The sequence below is a fragment of the Anolis sagrei genome, chromosome 5 (genome assembly GCF_037176765.1).
Source record: "Anolis sagrei isolate rAnoSag1 chromosome 5, rAnoSag1.mat, whole genome shotgun sequence".
NCBI lineage: Eukaryota > Metazoa > Chordata > Lepidosauria > Squamata > Dactyloidae > Anolis > Anolis sagrei.
Window position 1 is genome coordinate 15108543 of NC_090025.1, and position 22127 is coordinate 15130669.

General features: G+C 40.2%; 1 protein-coding gene across 1 annotated transcript in view; it reads left to right on the forward strand.

The window, feature by feature from the left end:
* FRAS1 (Fraser extracellular matrix complex subunit 1) overlaps positions 1-22127 on the forward strand; it is a 447582-nt gene that overhangs the window by 392273 nt on the left and 33182 nt on the right. The window contains exons 47-58 of the mRNA XM_067468571.1: positions 1365-1489; positions 2750-2890; positions 3667-3894; positions 5510-5623; positions 8919-9069; positions 10560-10719; positions 12627-12789; positions 15124-15370; positions 16015-16359; positions 17300-17460; positions 18690-18837; positions 19794-19999. Coding sequence (XP_067324672.1) covers positions 1365-1489; positions 2750-2890; positions 3667-3894; positions 5510-5623; positions 8919-9069; positions 10560-10719; positions 12627-12789; positions 15124-15370; positions 16015-16359; positions 17300-17460; positions 18690-18837; positions 19794-19999 — 2189 coding nt within the window. The remainder of the gene's footprint in view (positions 1-1364; positions 1490-2749; positions 2891-3666; positions 3895-5509; positions 5624-8918; positions 9070-10559; positions 10720-12626; positions 12790-15123; positions 15371-16014; positions 16360-17299; positions 17461-18689; positions 18838-19793; positions 20000-22127) is intronic.

Genomic DNA, 22127 nt, shown 5'->3' on the forward strand with positions numbered 1-22127 from the left:
CCAAAGAGAGGCCTGGGAATACAATCCCTAATACGTGATGCTCTTAGATCATGTAAAAGCAAGTGTCAGCTGAACAATGGTCTGAATCGGAGGCTGACTGGAAGCCCCCTGAGGCTCCTCAAAGAAATGTTGGAGAAGAATTGGCTGTTGTCACCATCTTAAGTACACTCCCCTATGAGTGAGACAAATTGAACTCGGTGGGAATTACTAGGAAATAAATGTGTATAGGCTTCTGCTGCAAGTAAACATTCCTTTTCGTTGCACCAAAACAGGATCACTGAAAAACAAGAGGGTGAGACATCTCTGTGCTATAGGAAACTTGAGATTGGCAGAACTAAATGAATCCAAATTTAAAGGAGTTTTTGGAGGGGAGAGATTTGGGGGCTACTGCCATGAGACCCCCCCCCCCTCCCCCAATAAACAGAACAGAACAGAATACACTAGAGAAGACTTACTGCCAAAAGTAAAAAAAAAAACCCACAAGGACTTCTCATATATCATTTTTTATCAGGGTGTGTCTTCCTTGTGGATTTGAGCTTTGTTAGGATTATGGTTTTTTAATGTCCCCTACAGTTTCCCTGGTAGCGCAGCGGGTTAAACTGCTGAGTTACTGAACTTGCTGACCAAAAGGTTGGTGGTTCAAATCTGGGGAGCAAGGTGAGCTTCTCCTGTTAGGCCCATCTTCTGCCACCCTAGCAGTTTGAAAACATGCAAATGTGAGTAGATCAATAGGTACCACTATGCGGGAAGGTAATGGTGCTCCATGCAGTCATGCTGGCCACATGATCTTGGAGGTGTCTATGGACAATGCTGGCTCTTTGGCTTAGAATGGAGATCCCCCCCAGGATCGGACACGACTAGACTTAATGTCAAAGGAAATCTTCACCTTTACTTGCAGCTTAATTCCTGTCTTTCTCGGGTCTTTCTCAAGTGTCAGAATCAAGTGGAGAGATTATCACCAACTTATTCTCCCCATTCACATACCCTCAAAGCCTACCTTTGACTCAGGAATAAGTCTCCTTCTTAGCTGCTTTCTTCCAGAAAGGGCACAAGAGCAAACTATGCACATTTTCCAGAAGCTCTATGCCTCTGCTTCAAGATTTAGGTCTTTCTGGGGTAGGTGCCATGACACCATCACAGGTCAACCAAGCTGTGGTTCCCTGCGACAGCATATCTAGGCCTGGCCAAGTGTTAGCTGGCAAGTAAACTTGGCTGTGGCCATCCCTGATTTCTAGTTAGATGCAGGTGACACCTTGTTCTTAGCTCAGTTTTGAGTAACATAGAGCAGACTGATACCTATTTTGAAGGGAAGATTTCTGAGTATGTCAACTGTTTTCTTTCCTTGCTGTTTTTTTTTTCTCTAGGCAGGAGGATAAGCTCTTTCAGACAGGCAGACCTGGTCTCCCGCAGCATTCATTACATCCACACCAGTGAAGCTGAGAAACACGCTGATGCATTCATCTTCTCTGTTTCTGATGGCACGCATGAGGTGAATGATCTTCACTATGTTTTTGACCACTGCTTTGACATTTGTTTTGTTTTAATTTTTCCTCTAGAGCTGGTCTTTCACCTTCATGGATTTGACTTTTGCCAGTTTGATTGTTTAGATTTAATTAATGGTATCTTTTAGGAATCTCTAGGGCAGCATTTCTGAACCTGGGGGTCATGACCCCTGGAAGGGATTACAAGAGGGGATGTCAGAAGGGTTGCCAAAGACCATCAGAAAACACAGTATTTTCTGAGTTGTTGTAGGTTTTTTCGGGCTATATGGCCATGTTCTAAAGGCATTCTCTCCTCACGTTTCGCCTGCATCTATGGCAAGCATCCTCAGAGGTAGTGAGGTCATAGATGCATAGACTACCTCTGAGGATGCTTGCCATAGATGCAGGCAAAACGTCAGGAGAGAATGCCTTTAGAACATGGCCATGTAGCCCAAAAAGACCTACAACAACCCAGTGATTCCGGCCATGAAAGCCTTCGACAATGCAGTATTTTCTGTTCTGTGTGGGAAGTTTGGCCCAATTCTATCGTTGGTGGGGTTCAGAATGCTGGTTGATTGTAGGTGAACTATAAATCCCAGCAACTACAACTCCCAAATGTCAAGGTCTATTTTCCCCAAACTCCTCCAGAGTTCATATTTGGGCATATGGAGTATTCGTTCAAAGTTTGGTCCAAATCCATCATTGTTTGAGTCCACAGTGTTCTCTGGATGTAGGAGAACTGCTACCCAAAAACTCAAGGTCAATGCCCATCAAACCCTTCCAGTATGTTCTGTTGCTCATGGGTGTTCTGTGTGCCAAAGTTCAGTTCCATTGTTGGCGGAGTTCAGAATTCTCTTTGATTGTAGGTTAACTATAAATCCCAGCAACTACAACTCCCAAATGACAAAATATATCACCACCACCACCCCGCCAGCCCAACCAGTTTTCAAATTTGGGCATATCGGGTGTTCGTGCCAAATTTGGTCCAGTGCATGAAAATTTGGCACTAATACCCAATATTTTATGGTCGAGGGTCACCACAACATGAGGAACTGTATTAAGGGATCATGGCATTAGGAAGGTTGAGAACCACTGCTCTAGGTCCTCCAGTGCAACTAGTTATGGGAAGTCAGCCACACTGGAGGAGCTAAGGATGCGCTCACGTTTTAAAAAGTGTATTTACTAGTGTTTATTCCACTTTTATGGGGTCCCTGTGCCTCTTATTCCTGCAAATGTGTACATCTGATTGTATTTCTTTCCCAACACAGGTGAGTCAGAAGTTTGACATCACCATTAACTCGATAGATGACTCCTTACCTGTGGTGCTGAGCCCTGGGATGAAAGTTCAAGAAGGAGTGAGGAAAACCATCACTGAATTTGAGCTTAAAGCCACAGATGCTGACACAGAGGTAAAGGGAAAAAAGGCATTTCTGTGTTGTGTCTGTGTGAAGTGCTACAGTGGAGTTGGCAATCTTTTTCTCTGTTTGAGTCTGAATTCTTCAGGCAAACAATGCAAAATGCATAGCTGATCACCACTCTGAAGCCCTTGTTCAGCCTGTCTTTGATCTTCCTCTGCCATCTTCACATAAGAAAAGCAAAGGAGGAGCAAAACCATCCAAAACAGGATGACTCATGAAAGAAAAATATTCATAATGAAATTACAGAGTGGAATTTCAATTTAGTGCCAAAGATTAGGCCCCCATGATACTACCTACTACTCTTTCTTCTCCCATGATCTAAGGCAGTGATCTAAGCCTCTAGTCACGCCTTGTTTTGAAAAAGCACTGCATGGGTCTAAGAAAGAAAATGCAATGAAATACTCCATAGTGCTTCCTGAAAGCTTCAGGAGTGCTGTTGGCCAATTTGGGGCACAACTCATAGGGATGTGCTAAAACAGTGATGCAGGTTGCAGATAAGCATGGGTCAAACTTCTGCCTACATAGAATAAAAAAGAAATCATCATCATTATATTCTGAGATTTCACATTGTTTTCATTTTCTGGAGAAGTAAAGAACAGAGATCGAAGAAGGGTAGACCCAACAGAGTTCATTCTGTGCTTACAGAATGCAATGAGAGAAGTAACTTCCTTTCAAGCTGCTCTTGAGGTTTTCAGAAATGTATAAGTCATATCCCATTCTGTCCTGAATTTCTTTTGTTTTCTTCACATCTTCCCTTCTGATCACAGGCCAAATCTCTCACCTTCACCATCGTACAACCTCCTCGTCATGGTTTGATTGAACGTACCACCGATGGGCACCGTTATCACCAAATTAATGCTTTCACAATGGAGGACATCTTCCAGAATCGAATCAGTTATAGTCATGATGGAAGCAATTCCTTAGAGGATCGCTTTACCTTCACTGTGTCTGATGGAACAAATCCCTTTTTTGTTGTGGAAGAAGATGGTAAAGAGGTAAATGAAGATGTAGTGTGTAACGCATTGGCCTACCTTGAAGGGTTGTTGTATAAAGGGTTGGTGTGCATAAGGGTTGGTAATAGGCAGAAGCCAGACCCAGCTTGCTGAAGCTAAGCACAGCTTAGGGGTGGAGCAATCCTGCTGTCTCTAAGGCAGAAGCGCAGTCTGATTGGCTGAAAGAAATTGGAGGGAAAAGCTCAGTAGCTATAGATGGGCAGAGCCAGAGCCAAAGGAAGAAGACAGCAGCCATTTTAAGATCAGTTAGGAGACTGGAATGGAAGAAGAAGGAAATAGGGAATTGGTGGCGAAGAAGAAGGAGCTAGGAATCTGAAGGGAAGGAAGAGATTTGGGAACTGTTTTGGGTTATAGGAAAGAAACCTCTTTGAGGAATAGTAGTTATGAGGCCTCTATAGTGTTTAGAGTGCTATGAAGGAAGGGGAATTTTTTTAAAGATTTTAAAAGATTTTTGTTTGAATTTCTATGTATGGAACTTTGTTTAAAGAAACTCAAGAAATTAAGTACCATCCTCTGTATTGAAGAAAGTCTGACAAGTAACCGCAACCATTACGCTTATTGGTTGTTCTAAATAAACAACATTTTCCTGCTTTATTCCAACTGAAGTCTCTGTGTGGCTTATGAACATCCCAGTAAAGGAGGTGGCCTAATGAAATCATAAATTTATGGCAGTGAAAGTAATCTTTAATCAATATTTGGAAGGAGCGAAGTGGAGATTTCCCACTGACTAGCTTTCTGTGAGTGAGGGTGTGTGTGTGCACTGGTTCCCGCACGACCTCGCACGACCTTGTTGTTTGCCTTTTGTCCTTCATCTTGTGTGTGAGTGTGTGAGTGTGCCTGAGGCAGATTCTGCCTACTGTCCCTCCATTGTTTGTCCTAAATGGGAGCACTTGGTTATAATTGGTGGCACTTGGTGGGATATCCCAGATTGTTGGGACATATCTTCGCTATATTTGGTTCCAAGCAGTGGGATATCACTAAATAGGTGGCTATCTGTCGTTATATGTTTATGGCATCAAATGGCTGCTGGGTTGTAAGCCACCTTGAGTCACCTTCAGGTTCGAGAAAGACAGGATCGAAATATCGTAAATAAATATATTTGATGGCAGCAGTGGGATATCACAAATAAGTGGCTATCTCACAACCTCTGAAGATCCCTGCCATAGATGTAGGTGATACATCAGGAGAGAATATTTCTAGAATATGGCCATATACCTGAAAAACCTACATCAACCCAGGTGGCTATCTATTGCTATACAGTGTAGGCTGTAGATTGCACTCCCATACCAGCCTTTACTTGTAATAGAAGCTTATGATGTAATGCTTCCCTCTGAAGGAGTCTTGGTGTAGGCAAGACCTTTACTTGCCTACAGGCATTTTCTCAATTTCAAATGGTTACTTGTCTATAGAACAACACACAATATGGATAGGGTACAGGTACAAGACCTTGTCACAACCCAGTGCCAACTCTGTCCACACATCTATAGATCTTTCCAAAAAGGAAACTGTGTCAAATCTTTAATGCTGTGACTAAATTATTATTATACAAATGTGATCGTACAAGGTGTGGAAATAAATGCCTCATTTCTTTTTTCAGATTGTGACTGCCGTGCCCCAGTGGTTCAGGGTGGAAATTCTTCCTGTGGATGATGGGACTCCAAGAATTGTCACAAACTTGGGACTGCAATGGTTGGAGTACATGGATGGCAAGGTGGGCTTTTGCTGTTTGTTTTCAAGTCACTTGGTTCTTTTTTGTGATGTCCAAGCAAATTATGAATGAAGAGGAAACAATGAAATCAGTGAAAGGCATATTGGATATAGCAGGAGAGGTGAAGACATCTCATAGACTTCCCTATTATTCTTCCTTCAGTCACCTACCAAGTAGTAATTAGGTCACCTGGCAGTCACTGAGCAGATTTTGTCATCTGAGACTGCTTCATGCTCCTTGTGTTGTTGTTATTGTTGTTGTGTATCTTCAAGTCATTTCCATTTCATGGTGCCCTTAAAGTGGACATATTCCTTTCCCACAAACTTTGTTCAGTTTTTCTCTGAGGCTGTTGTCACTCAGTGGATTTCCATGGCTGAGTGGGGATTTGTTCTGTTCATACTACTATATCACATCACTTTTTGATAATACTTGTAGGAGTGGTTATATGGCAGGGATAAGCATTGTACAGGCCTCCAAATGTTGGTAGACTCAATGTCCATCGGTTCCAGCTACATGGTTCGATAGTGAGGAATGTTACAACCAAATGCAACCAACACTCGGAGACTTAACTTCTGTTACATGGTGCATTAATTAAAGGGAGACATTTAATTCCTTCTGCTATTATACTTGTTCCTTCTTGTACAGATCCCAGGCAGATAATGTTGGACCCCAAATGTGCCAAAAATCCCAATCTCTTTTATAGCAAAATGTCCTGATGAACTGTTTCACTTTAAAATTCACCACAACATCTCAGATCCTTTTAAATTATAGACCTGGGCTGACATTCATGGGATTGATGCTTCTAGTAGTGGAGCAGGTCATGTCTTCATGGGATGTGTAAATACTTTCCCAGTAGCTCTGGTGCACAACACACCTGGTTCACCAGATCCCCTGGGGCATGACATTTATAAACCTTGCAGTGTGGAAATAACTGGAGAATGTTGGGCCTGAAGCTAGACTGTGCTAAACAAAAAGCATAGTGGTTCCAGGCAGGATGATGGATGGAGTAGACCTCTGTTGCTTGTTACATTGGCAGCTGTGGCTAAACTAAGCCATCCATCTTTAAGTGTATCACTGTGGACTCTGATAGCACTACTCCCTCCCTCTCTTGCTCTATAGACCAGCGCACTTTTATGTCTTATTCTGCTGATATTGGCTTTTGCATTCCTAAAATGAGAAGCATTCGTTGATTAATTGCTGCAATTAATCAAATAATTCTTCCCTCGCCAGTGGAAAGCTACAGTAATGAAACCAGATTTTAATGCGGAGCTGTTCTCTTTGAACAGGTGTTGATGGAGATGTATACACAGACCCATGTACATGGTTGACCTTTGGAAACTCATGGGTATAAATGACCTTTGGGACATTTACCAAGAGCTTGCAAGAGTTACTTTTTTGTACTATGGTTCCCAGAATTGGCTTTCAGTATGGGAATTGTACATCAAAAATTAGTCTCACAGAAAATGAACTTTTCAAACTTATGCATTTACCAAATTTACTTTTGAGAGTGACAATTAGTGGCTTCTGTGTCCATGAAGCAGTGGTTTAGCTCAGGACTTTAGTTGGAACAGGTTATCCAAGATGCTGAATCTGCATCATGTTACAGTAAGTCGTAACAGGATCTAGTATGTGTGTGTGTTAAAGAAAACCTTGTGCTGTTAATTATGATGTGCAGCTGCTACTGTAGGTCAGCTAGTAAGTTTGGACCACACCCGGTGGGGTATAACTGTATGATTTTGAGAATACAGTTCAGCTTTTGCTCTGAGGAGCATTTATCCAGGCATTTTGCTCAACCATTTCTACTGCTCTCTCATTTGGATGAAGATGAAGAAGCCTTATTCTGCATTGCTTACAAAGACTATGTAAGTTTGTTGCACTGTTTATAACATCGCAAGTTTATGTTTTAACTCTGCTAATAAGAGTAAAGTTTTCCTGTTCTTTTTCCTCTTGCCTGGGTGCAGTGTTATTGTATCTTCTGCATTGGACTTGACTGAAATATGCTTAGTGCAACACACCAGATAATAGATTCAGCAGTTTGGATACTTACATTAAAGTTCATTCTAAAACCCAAGGCATACCTTTCCCACATTTATATATGTATGTATTTAGTTTTTAATTAATTTCTATCCCACCATCTTTCCAATGGTGGAACAAGATGGCTATCTACCATAAGACCGACCAGAAACCATGCTTTTAGAAGGTTTGGTAGGTTCCATACATCGGAGGTAGCTGTTCTTCTGAGCTTAAACTTTCAGACCTCATCTACACTGCCATATAAAACAGTTTCTAAATCCAGATTATCTGCTTTGAACTGGATTATGTGGCAGTGTAGACTCATATAATCCAGTTCAAATCAGATAATCTGGATTCAGAAACCAAATTAAAGGGCAGTGTAGACCCAGCCAAAACCTCTGGTCTTTGTCACACTAAATTGTTATAGTGCTATTGTTCCACTTTAACTATCAAATCAACATCCTATGGAATCCTGGGATTTGCAGTTGAGAGAGGGACATTTTGGATTCTTAGCCATTGCAAGCCCCACATTAACTTATTTATTTATCATGTCAGGGGCAACCAGACAATTGTATTACATTTCTAGCAGAACATAACAAACAAACAGACAAAACACAAAATTTGCAAGCTTGGTAGTTGATTAAATGTCCTTTGACCAGTATCTGGCCACTTGGAGTGCCTCTGGTGTTGCCGCAAGAAGGTCCTCCATTGTGCATGTAGCAGGCCTCAGGTTCATTGCAGCAGGTGGTCTGTAGTTTGCTCTTCTCCACCCTCACATGTTGTGGATTCCACTTTGCAGCCCCATTTCTTAAGATTGGCTCTGCATCTTGTGGTGCCAGAGCACAGTCTGTTCAGTGCCTTCCAAGTCACCCAGTCTTCTGTATGCCCAGGGGGGAGTCTTTCATTTGGTATCAACAATTGGTTGAGGTTCTGGGTTTGAGCCTGCCACTTTTGGACTCCCACTTGCTGAGGTGTTCCAGCGAGTGTCTCTGTAGATCTTAGAAAACTATTTCTTGATTTAAATTATTGACGTGCTGGCTGATACCCAAACAGGGAATGAGCTGGGGATGTCACTGCCTTGGTCCTTTCACTATTGGCTGCTACTTCCCAGCGGATGTCAGGTGGTGCACTACCGGCACTTACTAAAACCTCATAATTCCATGGGATACAGTCATGGCAGTTAAAGTGGAATAATAAAGCCATAACAGTGCAGTGTGATAATGCTTTTAGATCCATGAGTATCTGTATCATAGCTTTAATCACCAGTTTCATATTTTTACTCTAGCCAAAAAATCTGATCACTAAGAAGGAGCTGTTGACTATGGATCCTGATACAGATGACAAACATTTGGTCTATGAGATAACCATGAAACCAAAACATGGCTATGTGGAAAAGAAGTTGAAGCCAGGAGTTCCAGTGATTACATTTACCCAAGGTAGGAAGCTGAACAACAAATCTGTCCATTTTTTTGGTACTATACCATGTTTCTTAGTTACGTTCCTTTGTTGTTGTTGGCAATTAATATGGGATGGGCTTGATAACACTGTGCTTCATTAGGATTTGCTTCATTTATTTCTCCTACATTTTCTTCCTGTCATCATGACAAAGGAGCAGAGCTTTTTAGAAATTGACTTTGAGGACTGCACCACTTCCAGACTCCTAGCCAACAGGGCACTGCATGTAGTCCCGAAAAGTAACCTTTTCAGAATTTGCGACAAACTGGTCCGTTGGTAAAATTGACCATTTTATTTCCAATACATTTTGTAATAATCCCCAATATGGAGTTTTTGTAGTTACCTTATACTAAGTTAATATTTTCACTATATTATCATTTCTGGGTCATTCCTTTTCCGTTCAAACCCTATCAGTATAAATTCCATTTTAGGATCTTTTGCTTCATTGTGGATTACTTTACATGTTGCACTCCAGGCCTGGAAACATCTATGACCACTGCACCACGCAAGAGTACAGGAATATAAGCAAACGGTTTATTGTAAAAACACATAAAAAGCATATAAAAATCAGGAATAAGAAAGGAAAATATATAATCCAAAAAGGTTTAACAGGTGATAACCAAACAGTAATCCAAATGTCTCATAAAGTTCTAGAGGTGACAAAGTCCAGGAACAAGCAGAAATCACAGGTACAGCATAAATCCACGTACAAGAAGGTATAACTAGGAAAACTTGAACAGGAATACATGAACCAGAACATAGAAAACATCCAGGATATAGTAAATCCAAAACCAAGGCTTGACTTGAACCAAGAACCAGAGAATTCAGGCTTAGCTTCTCACTTAAGGCCTGAATTGACCTTAAGGTAAACAACTTGCTATTTATTAGACACCCATAAAATCATTCAGTTTCCCGTGAATTTTCTCCACATTCTTTCCCATGTAATCTCTCTGAATGACATAATTCATTTTCTGCTCTGATCTGTAAACAAAGTCTTGTGTTGATCTTTGTAGCTACAGGTGGTTTCTCCTGAGAACCCTCCTTATCACTTAGCTCTTCACTCGATTCCTTATCTGCTGTTGCTACTTCTGACTCCTCTGAGTGCCCTTGAGGCTCTGCACTTTCAGGGCCATTTTTCTCACCAAGAGAACCATCATTTCCCAGACTTGATTTTTCCAGACTTGAGGGCCCATCACTTTGTGCTACAGGAAAGCTCAGAATCCTCTCTAAATCATCAGTTAAACAATCAACCTCTGGCTGATCTACAGCATTACATATCTTTACTTTCACAGGCTTTGCTTCCATGGAATCATTTCCAAGCAACCTCAATTGGGTTTTTTTATCATTCTGCTTGTTTGTGTAAGATTTTGCCTTAATTATAAACCAAATCCAGAAAATAGGAGAGCGTGTACTTGGATACAAAAATGGTAAATTCTTGGATTAAAATAACTGAATGATGTCTTCCCAACAGAGGATGTGAATTTGGGATTAATCCAGTATGTGTTACATGAGGAGAGAACGCAAGAGACAGAAGACAGTTTTCAGTTTCTGGTAAAGGACAGCAAACCAAGCATTGTCACTGATAATACCTTCCATATCCAATGGTCTCTTATCAGCTTTCAGCACATGAGGTAAACAGCGCTACCCAGCAGTGTTCTTCCTTGAACATGATCTAAATTAATGACATTGCCCTTCAGAGTGATAAAAGTGCTAACAAATTGCCTGTCAGTTTTGGCACGTTTTCACCATTGGCTGAGCTCTTGCTGTTCGGTTGTTTTTGAATGTTGACAACCAGTGAGAGGCCAGAATGGTTTACAGATAGTTCTTTTGCCTGTTTGTACATGGTTGTGGGTGTTACTTTAATACAAAAAGTAATCTATACATATTATCAGTAAACACATATGAGAAAAATAAAACGTCACTTGGATCAAGAGCGTAACCTGTCAGAGCTGTGCTGTGCTTTATGCTATTCTCAAAAGCTGGCATAGATGTGAAGTTGCTAGTAGGACACAGAACTCAGAAGGTGAATTGCATGAAGTCAAAGCTAATTAGTAGATAAATCTTCATTTGCTGAGATGAGGGTTGAATGAAAAGTAATGCCTCCACCTTCGTAACCCCTCAACAGATAGCAGTACTGGTATGCGGCAGGTACTGGCTTGTTCAGTAGACTCTCCTCTACAGTTCCATTTTGGTGGGAAGCCTTAGCATTGACTGGTTGTGTTGTTCACTTGCGAAGTATGGAACCCTGCGCAGACAGTCGGTCAATGCAGCTTAAGCAATGTGCAGTCATTGAATTCTTGACAGCGGAAGGTGCCACCCTAAAGGAGATTCATCAGTGAATGTAAGCTGTTTATGGTGATTGTGTTGAATACTGTGCATCGTTGGGTGAGTAAGTTTAAAGATGTTGAGGTGGGAACATCGGACTTGTGTGACTAACAAAGAGCTGGACATCCTGTGATAGCAACCACCGGGTTTCACAAGCAAAAGGTTAACAGGATTCAGGACTATCGTTGTGCCACTTAGAGAGAAATTTCAAGCATAATCGGCATTTCACAAGAATGTGTGGGTCACATTATTGCTTTGCTTGGCTATTGGAAGATCTGTGCATGATGGGTACCCAGGATGAGAGAACTGTGAGACACTGGTTGTGGAAACAAAGTGTTGACTTCTTCCATGACGGCTTCGGAAAACTTGTTCATTGTTGGCAGAAATGTATCCAATTGTCTGGTGATTATGTGGAAAAGTGAATAGTAGTAGTTAAAGAGCACATTCTAAGGATTATTTCTGAGTTTGATTTATTAAAATATTCCAATCCAAACCCAGGTGGAAGCATTACTTATCATTCAACCCTCATAGATGGTCACTAGCTTTATTTATTTATCTTTCAAGATCAGCATATTCATTTGTAAAAATAGAATTACACAGCATTGAGCTTTGGCAATTAAAGTGATGTCAAACTGCAATAATTCTACAGTGTAGATGCAGCTATTGATTGAGTCTATTTCTTACAATGGATGTTATGTTCAGATAACCCTTGGAACCCTTAGTTCACCTTCAGCAAACATAAACATGCATATAGACTTGCACAGATAAGTCACATAAGGTTGCAGTGGGAACAAGTACTGTTATTTAATTTTTGTCAAACTGAATTTTATAACTGTGTTTTTCCCTTTTCTGGAATTGAATTAAGCCAGTTTAATTATATTGAATTACATCTAATGAAGACAGATCACATCCTTGACTAAATGAAAAGAAGAATGATGCATCACGATTGATTGAATTGATATAAATTGCAGTTCAGATCTAAATTTGATCATCCTGGAAATAATTGACAACAAATGTGTCAAGGCAAGCCAATGGGATCAATTCAATATGTGCAATCTAGCCTACTCCTTGCCTTATAAAATACTATGAAATGGATAGGATTGCCATTAATCAATAGGTGACTTGAAGGCACACACATGTATCCATATATATCCTCACAAGAGTTCAACAAGCAAACATTTATGGTACATGCTCTGTCTCTGTCTCTTTCCAGCTACAATGTCAGCGAGAAGGCTGGCTCCATTAGTGTCACAGTGAAGAGGACAGGTAACCTCAAACAATATGCGATTGTTCTGTGTCGCACAGAGCAGGGAACTGCCACCTCCGGTTCAAGTCTTCAGCCAGGAGACCAGGACTATGTTGAGTATGCAGGCCAGGTGAGTTCAAGAAGTGTACTCTATAGGTTAGAAAAGCCTCCAGAGTAGCTTGCTCTTTACTGTTCTAAATTAATGGTTTTGTTGACAAACTGGGAAAAACTTCATAGGTAAAACCTCTCCTCATTCAGCTGCAGGAAAAGGTGTTGAGGCAAGAGGTGTAACATAAGAATATCAGTTTAGATATCACTGGCTGACACATATTTTGGTGCCTCAAATGCTAGCCATATTTCTGGCTATGACTGACCTGCTGATTCCAAAAATGGCACCAGTTTCCCCCTACCAGATCTAATTTTTGAAATACAGAACATATGGCATATACCACTTGCTATTTGCTCACCCATAATGACTACATGTAAGAAACTAGAATTGATGCGGCTTATCCAATGCAGTTTTCTGAATTAGTGCCCCAAATAACGTCAGGAACATGCCCAAAAAGAAAGGTACCGATGAAGGGGTGAGTGGAGCTTATTAGGTGAAGAGATGTTAAAAATGCTGAAATGCAAGCCCAAGATAGAGGTTTGTCCTTTGGCCTACAAAACAGCGAAGGCTGAAAGGAAGATAGGATATTTGAAAGACAGGATGCAGAGTTGCCAAGGGCATGGGGCAGGATGGCATACAAGAAGTCTGAAGTCATAACATGTATGTTTGCTCTAAGTGTATAGAAGGTTATCAGTTTTAGAGGTGCCGAAGTGACAAGAATGTGAAATAATATGTTTTTGAAACATTGTTCTGGAGGTGGATCTGTTTCATGACACAGTGAGAAAAGTGTATAAGAAAGAACTGAAAAATCAAATGGCACATACAGCCTTTTTTTGAAAGACATTTGACTTGCCTGGCTGTCTGTCCTAGTGTGGCCACACTTGAAAATAAAAGGATTTTGCCTCACTCACAGAGACTGTTTGCCTTTCTTTGTCACCAACCATCGCTAATTAAAATAGTTCCCTACAACGAGATTTTTTTCTTATTGAGCTGTGTATTTGGCCTCTGCCAGGACATTTGCTATCAATCATGGCTTGGCAAACTGATCCCAAATGGAGACATGGAAGGTGACTTTCTGACCAGAGGTTATTGTGGTCAGTTTCCTGAGATGAGTGCTTATTTTTAAGCTGAGGGTTCAGAAGCTATAGTTGGAGGTGCCAAGATCAATTGTCCCACTAGGCATTGTGAAGCAGTAGCCTCAGATCACAGACATTTAGCAGCAACAAAGCTGTTTCTTCTGAGGTCTTGCCAATTTCTCTGTTGGAGAACTTAGTGTTGCATGTACCACACATTTTATCTTATTCCCCTGAATTGCCTTTTGTCTCATGAGCATTGTTGAGGATCCCATTCCCTTTCAAGTAATCAATTTGCATTCCTGTATATGGGGTAGGCAATGGGAATGTCGTCAGGTCTGTTGCTTGAAACATCAAAATGTCTTGGGCCAACTCTGAGAGGGAATGTTCTATAAGGGAAGAGCTTCATGGTTCTGGTGTCAGTGGGCTTTCTAGATCTTGCCAGTCACAAGTGTTCTTGTTACATACTTTCTTTGCCTTGCACCTGAAAAAGCACACATAATTACTGTATCTCAGTGACATGGGCTTCATTCTCAGCCTATGAGATTTTTAGGTCATTCAGCAAGAGTCCCTGACACCTCAGTAGTTTGCCTTAAATCAGGAGTCTCCAAATTAAGGTCAGCAGGGAAATGACGCCCCAAGGCCGTTTACCTGGCTCACACCCTTAACTTTAAACTTAGAGTTGCCTTAAGTTTGAAACAACTTGAAGGCACACAACAACTATAACTCGATTATCTCATCAGCCAAAAGCAGACCCACACTTTCCACTGAAATACTGGTAATTTTATGTTGGTTAAAACTGTTCTTCATTTGCACATATTGCATTGTGCTTTCAATTTTTGCACAACTGATATGTGCAGTGGGCATATGAATTTGTGCATGTTTTCTCAAACTATACCATAATCCAGCCTCCTAACTGTCTGAGAGACTGTGAAGCTGCCTTAAATCAAGGGCAGGGAGATCTATTACATTGGGAAAGGGAACCAGGCATCAAGATGAGGTTGTAAAAGGGCCAAGTGGAGAAAGATGTGGAACAACTTCAACATTATTAGGTTTGTATCAAGTGTGTATTTGGTTGAGAGATTTTGCTTCTGTAGTACATTGACCGCAATCACCATTCCAAAACAATATCTCACAGCCCTAGAGTTGTTGATGTGTTGCCTTCAGGTCAGAAGATGGCATTTCTAGATAAGATATGATGCAGCTTGGCTCCAAATAGTGTGATGTATGTTGTTAGTGTACAAATCTGCTGATACTCATCTTCACCACCATCATCACACAGGTGCAGTTTGATGAACGTGAGGACACAAAATCCTGTACCATCATTATCAATGATGACAATGTCTTTGAGAACACTGAGAGCTTCACTGTGGAACTTAGTATGCCAGCCTATGCCTTGTTGGGGAGCATCACCGAGGCCAAAGTCTTCATCGATGATGAGGAAGATGAGCCTACTCTTCAGTTTGATAAGAAGGTCTACCATATCAGTGAGAGTGCCGGCATCTTGGCTGCCCCCATTGAAAGAAAAGGTGGGTTGCATTAGAGCAGAGGAAAGAATCCATGTAGCCATAGGCATCCTATTAACTGCTCTGGGTGTCCCAAGTGTCAACAACAGTAACGTCACCCATAAGCATCCAAGGGATGTTACTGTTTCAACACAGTCAAGACCCTGTTCCACCTTTCTGGGGAACTCAAACTGACATTTAAAGATAGAAAGGACCACAAGAGCCATCTAATCCAACCCATCTAATACACAACTAAAGTGCTCCTATGAGATGCCTCTCCAAAATGAGGCTGTTGTTCATCCTTCCATTTGAACTGACTATAGAATTACCTTCAAGGACCTAGAGATTCCTGATGAGAACTTATTAATCAAATCCACACATAAACAAATTTGCACAAGTTAAATCCATGTAGATGGAAGTCAGACTTTATTTGCATGTATCAATGCATTAAAGGTCTGCCCAGACCTTAGAAACATTACATATTTGTACCATAATTCCCATAATGCTTTAGTCATCATAATCACAAGTTTGTCTCAGTCCTGGTTAGAGCTCTCAGTACAAAGTGGAATAAAAATAAACTTTTGAGTACAGAAGACCTACACTTGGTGGATTTGGTCAACCAGCATAATAGAAAATATCCCTTGTATGACTCTGTTGTTCCATTATAGGTGATGCTAGCAGTATTGTGTCTGCAATTTGCTACACTGTCCCCAAGAGTGCTAAAGGCAGCAGCATGTATACGCTGGAGTCTGGTTCAGACTTTAAGTCAAGGGCAATGTCCAACAAGAACCGTATTGTCCTTGGGCCGGGTGTCACGATGACCACCTGTGATGTGCAGCTGATTGATGACAGTGAGTACGAAGAGGAGGAAGAATTTGAAATTGCGCTTGCAGATGCATCAGAAAATGCACAGATCGGAAGCATCGCTTCAGCCAAGGTTATGATCAACGGGCCTAACGATGCCTCAACAGTGTCCCTTGGAACAGCTACTTATACTGTCAGTGAAGATGCAGGTAAGATATAACCTTTCACCTTTGCAGTGTTTTTATGGTCCTTTGAGAAAAGCTTGGAAACATTGGGGAGTATAGGAAATCCATTCCAAGGCTTCAACTTTGAGATACTAGGTTTTTGGAGATTTCAACTTCTAATTTTTAGCGCTGCCATTATATTAAACTGCTGAATGTCATGATAGTTAAGTGCTTTTTTATATATTGTAAAGCTTTTTTTAATTGACTATTTTTGGGAGCTGTCTTGTGTCCCAATCTGGGAAAAAGGCAGCATACAAATGAAATAATACATAAATAAATAAAGCTTACTGACTTGGGGACAAAGGCTTTATTGGTCCAAAAAGTAAGCTCTGATTATGGACAACATGTTTATTTTTAAGGCACATCTGCATAGCATATAAAATTCCACTTGAATTTTTAAGATGGAACATTTCTCACCACCTACCATCTGTTTGGCTCTTGTAATGTCCAGTTAATTGAAGGAGCATATGTACAAGTCAGGTCTTTTGATACTTTGTTTTAAGGGATTTGGGTTTTGTTTCTGGGCTGAATTATAGCACCTATTTACTCTTGCTTTCCAGAGTAGAAGTTCTTTGTATAAAGCACCACTTTGTTTAAAGTGGTGCTTCCCAAGAGGGACCAGTGAATGTTAAAGTAGTTGAGTCCATTTGTTATAGTTGCTTATTTATTCACTGGAAACTCACCAGAGCGCAGCAACCAATGTCTTATGGACCAGCACCAGTCCATGCACTAGTACTCTAACTGAAAGTGAAAGATGGACTTTGAAACCCCCTTTTATTGTCTCAAGGCAGGATTTATATATGTACCAGAATTCTGTGGGAATCAGGATTCATGTCACAGTGGATTTTGCCCATTGTACTGTATATTTATTTCTAAGGATTTTGTTATTGCTATTGTTCATTAATCTGTCTGTTTTTCCTTACAGGGATTATTGAAATCCCAGTTATTCGACATGGATCTGATCTTTCAACCCCTACCTCAGTGTGGTGTGCCACTCGGACTTCTGAGCCACCATCGGCTACACCAGGGATTGACTATATTCCAAGCTCCAAGAAAGTGGAGTTTCGCCCAGGGAGGATTGAAGAGGTATTGCTACTTTTCTTGCTTTTACCAAATTATTGGAGTTGCGGGGTTAAACTAGGCATTTGGAAGTGGTGGGGTAAAGGCAGCATACAGTCTGCATGTGATCCCAAGGGCCATTTTTGTATCCTCCAAAGTCCCCAAGGTGGGGGTGCCAGATTTGATCAAAGATGGAGTTTTGGTAATGATCTTCCTTAAAAGATCTTGGAGCAAAATGAGAAACTATCAACCTCCATCAGTTGGTACAAAGACCTTAACTTCCAAACATCAAATTTCGGCCACAGCCATCACATCCCAACACAACTGTTGCCTCACTGTTTAAGGTCACCAAAAAGCTCCCAACTCTTTTTCTTGCCACCTGATTCTTGTGTGTCTAAAGACAAAAACAGAGTTAAGTGCTTCTCCATACCTCCTCTTCACCAGCAAGGCAACAGCCATATAGAGAGTGAACAGCTGCAGCTTTAAGTTGGGAACTGGAAGTTGTGGGATGGACAGATACCTTCATCCCACTTGTTGAACTTTACTATTCAATGTAGAATAATTTCATTGTAGCATTTTACACCTCTGAAGACCTATTGGGAGTAGCCACAGAGAAGGACCTCTTCTGTTCCCACCAGATGAACCAGTGAGGATGGTAGGACAGAGAGGAAAAACCTTCCCAGAAGATTTCAAAACATGGACAGGCTTATATTGAAGACTACAGTCCTTCAAATAATCTGAATTTGAGCTGTAAATGTGAAAAAGTATCATTCTCAGTTTTGTCGCTCACCCTTTTCTAAATCTTTGATGAACATTCTTATTGGTTCAGCATTATTCATCTTGTATAATCTAGGAAGAAGAAGAAAATTTCACTATAATCCAGATACCAAAAACAAAGACTCGCTTGCACAGAAATTCTCTAATGAGACAAGTGCTTTCATTTCTTCCATCTGTTTATCCAAGATAATTAAATCTCTACAAAGACAATGGTGTTGCTATTTATACATTCTAGGAAAGCTCCAAAATACCAGTGGTTCTCAACCTTTGGGTCCCCAGGTGTTTTGGCCTACAACTGCCAGAAATCCCAGTCAGTTTACCAGCTGTTAGGATTTCTGGGAGTTAAAGGTCAAAACATCTGGGGACCCACAGGTTGAGAACCATTGACCTAGAGGTTCAGCTTATTCATGCACACATGTAGTTGGTGGGGTGTATATATTAAGAAGGTAGGCCTTTTTTATTTCTCTTCTCTTTGTCAGTATTGCACCTTGACGATCTTGGATGATGCGCAGTACCCAGTGATCGAAGGAGTAGAGACATTTGTTGTCTACTTGAGCTCACCACAAGGAGCTGAACTGGCCAAGCCTTTTCATGCAGTAGTGGCTATTAATGACACCTTTCAAGATGGTAAGTGGGTTAGCAAATTCCTATTTTACTCTGTTGGTAATACTGTTGATGACTTTCTAGAAAATTTGGAATGGATGTTAGGACAGTAAATAACTATTTGAATAGTTGGATAGGCTCTCTTGGTTTGCTGAGGCAAAAGGATATAGCTGCATTCTCTCTGTTGCTCATACAAAAGCCAACTGGACTGGCAGTAGAACTGGATGACATGATCACATATTTTACCTCATCTCAAAGCAGCAGACTTGATTAAAGGTTACAAAGGAGGGTGCATCTCTGTTCTACAAGAAAGGCAAATGACCAAATGTCTTAGGAGGGATGACTCTTGGGCTACCACTGCTGCTCTCCAGTATTTGCTGTACAAAGCCAAGGCCAGATTAAGATAGTTGTGATTATATTGTGTCCTGATAGCTGAACTGCTGAACTGAATTGGATCATGTGATCCAGAACAAATTCTTACTAATGGACTATATCTGCTCTCTGGCTGGAAATTATCATGTTGCTATATTCCAGTCATGTATCTACAATAGACAGACAAAACCACCTTGATCCAAACAGCAAGGCACAAAGAAGTGTGCAACCTTTCAAGATGATGCAATCTTTTTGTCAATCAGGATGTTACATAAAAGAAAGGGAAGGAGGTTGAAAATTGACTTTTTATTGAAATCTTGGTTGTCCTCAAGATTCCTGAGACAGATTTGTCAACATTTAGATGAGACTGTTAGCAGATGTTGGTTTTAGGTTTCACCTCCAGCATTCACTAGGAATTCTGAGAGCAAGACAAGCACAAAAGTGTGATTCTCCTCTTTTGAAAATATAAAATCCATTTGCAAATTCTTTGCAGGTAAGATGTTGTACTCACAATCAGCCTATAAGTGTGTTGTTATCTTTGAAGACATTGTGAGTTTGCAAAACTTGTGTCATAGTGTTTTGTGATCTTCTTGTTGTGCCTTCTGTAGTGCCAAACATGAAATTTAGCAAAGATTTGTATCCTGTGAAAGAGAAGGATGGGATCCTGCATGTTCCTGTTATCCGTACTGGAGACTTGAGCTATGAGTCCTCTGTAAGATGTTATACTCAGAGTCAGACTGCAAGAGTGATGGAGGACTTTGAGGAAAGGAAGAATACTGAAGACTCTCGTGTCACTTTTTTGAGAGGGGAGAAGGTGAGTGAATATCCTTAACAAAATAACAAAGCTTGGGCAAGTTCCTTAAATGCAACTCCCAGAATACCCCAGCCAGAAAAGCAGAGTTTCTGAACTTTGGCAGGTTATATTTAGGAGAATGTATTCATGAGATATTGGCTAAATGATGTGTATATGGGCATGTGACTTCAAGTCACCTATTGACTTATGGCAACTCCATGAATTTCATAGGGTTCTCTTAAGCAAGGAATACCCAGTAGTGGTTTTGCCAGTTTTTCCCTCGGAAATATAGCCTACAGCACTTGGCATTCGTTGGTAATCTCATCCAAGTACTGAGCCACACTGACTACTTAGCTTCCAAGATCAGATAGGATCTGGTGCCTTTAGGGCACTTAAGCAGATCTTGTCTAAAGTGGACTTTCATGTAATACATTCCTTGCAAATAGCCACTGCTTGTTCCCTGTTGACCCTCATTTTTCACATGATTTAGTTTTAATTTATTTTTTTCTGCTACATTATGTTAGTGCTTTCGATAATTTACAGTGAAATAATGTGTAATAATGCAGTCTATTTAAAACAATGCATCACTGAGAATTAGGCCCAAATGACCTTCAGTATGTCATATCATTATTCGTGTAGCCATAATCTTTGTTCAGCTCAATAGAGACATAGCTAAGGTATTCTGGTATTCACCAATCATTATCTGTGGTGATGATAGGCAAGTTCCCTTGGTCTGTGTTCCTCCAATTTCTGATGTATATTGTGCTGGGATATGTGAAAATACCTCTTTTACAGTTGAACTATGCTCTGGAACCTGCTAACTATGTGGACCTTCTCAATCTTTCTTTAGTGCCTCAAGTATGATATTTGTGAATTCTTTTCAGTTTTAGATAGTTACTTGAATGACTTAAGTTGGTCTTCCCTAATCCGTTGCCCTCCAGATGTTCTGGTTCACCTCATCCAGTCTGAACTTTGGTCTAATTTCTCACTCTAGCTCCCTTAACATATTTCTTTTGATGGAGAAATGAACATATCACACCAGATTTGAAATCTCAAAATTTCCATGGTAGCAACTTGGTTAGAGAATTCATCCTGGTGAAAATCTAGTTGTTCCCCCATTATTATTATTTAGGCAACAACTGAAAATATACAAGTTGAGTATCCCTCATCCAAAATACCCCAGGTTAGAAGTGTTCAGTATTTTGGATTGGGGAAGGGGGTCAGAATGTTTGCATATACATAAGAAGACATCTTGAAAGTGGAAACCAAGTCTACACATGCTTTTCATTTATGTTTCATATACACATAGCCTAAAGGTAATTTTATGCACAATATTTTTTATGAGAAACAAAATTTGTGTGCATAGAAATCAAAGTTATCATTATCCATCCCACCCATGTGGGGAATTGTAGATTTTGGAGTATTTTGGATTTCATAATTCCAGATAATGAATGCTCAACTTGTGTTTAGTTGTGCAAGATGATAAGACGAGTTTCTTTGCCCATCTTTGGTGATCATTTTAATGCATCTTATAATAAATATGCAATTTTTCAGATTACTCTGATAATGTTGAGTTTGCATTTTGAACTGTGATTTATAAAAGTCATAGGCCTTTCTATCCTCGTTGAGAAGATAACTTATGATATACCAAAAATAAACAAAATATTACTCCTTAATTTTAAGCCATTTTAGCTAGCTTTAGTCTTAATTCATTTTGTCACATTAAGATGTTTTATTGTTCTTATTTCTCATTGCTAATGTGTCATTTATCATAGTACCATGCAAAGTGTTTTGAATATTTCTAAATAGGATACATTTACTTTAAAAGCCTCCTGCTTAGATACATCCTACCTCTGTTCATGCCCAGTGTTTATTTTTAAAATTTTAAACTATTATATCTGGCCCGGCCATAGGTTTTTAATTTTTTTTAAAAAAGTGTGTTATTATCTATATGTGAGCTATATTAATTGTATTGTTTTATTTGCTTATTGCTTTGTTGTTTTACTGATGTGTTGTTGGGCTTGGCCTCATGTAATCCACCCTGAGTCCCCTTGGGGAGATGGTGGCGGGGTATAAATAAAGTATTATTATTATTATTATTATTATTATTATAATACAGGATATAGTAATTTTAATAAATTAATCTCAC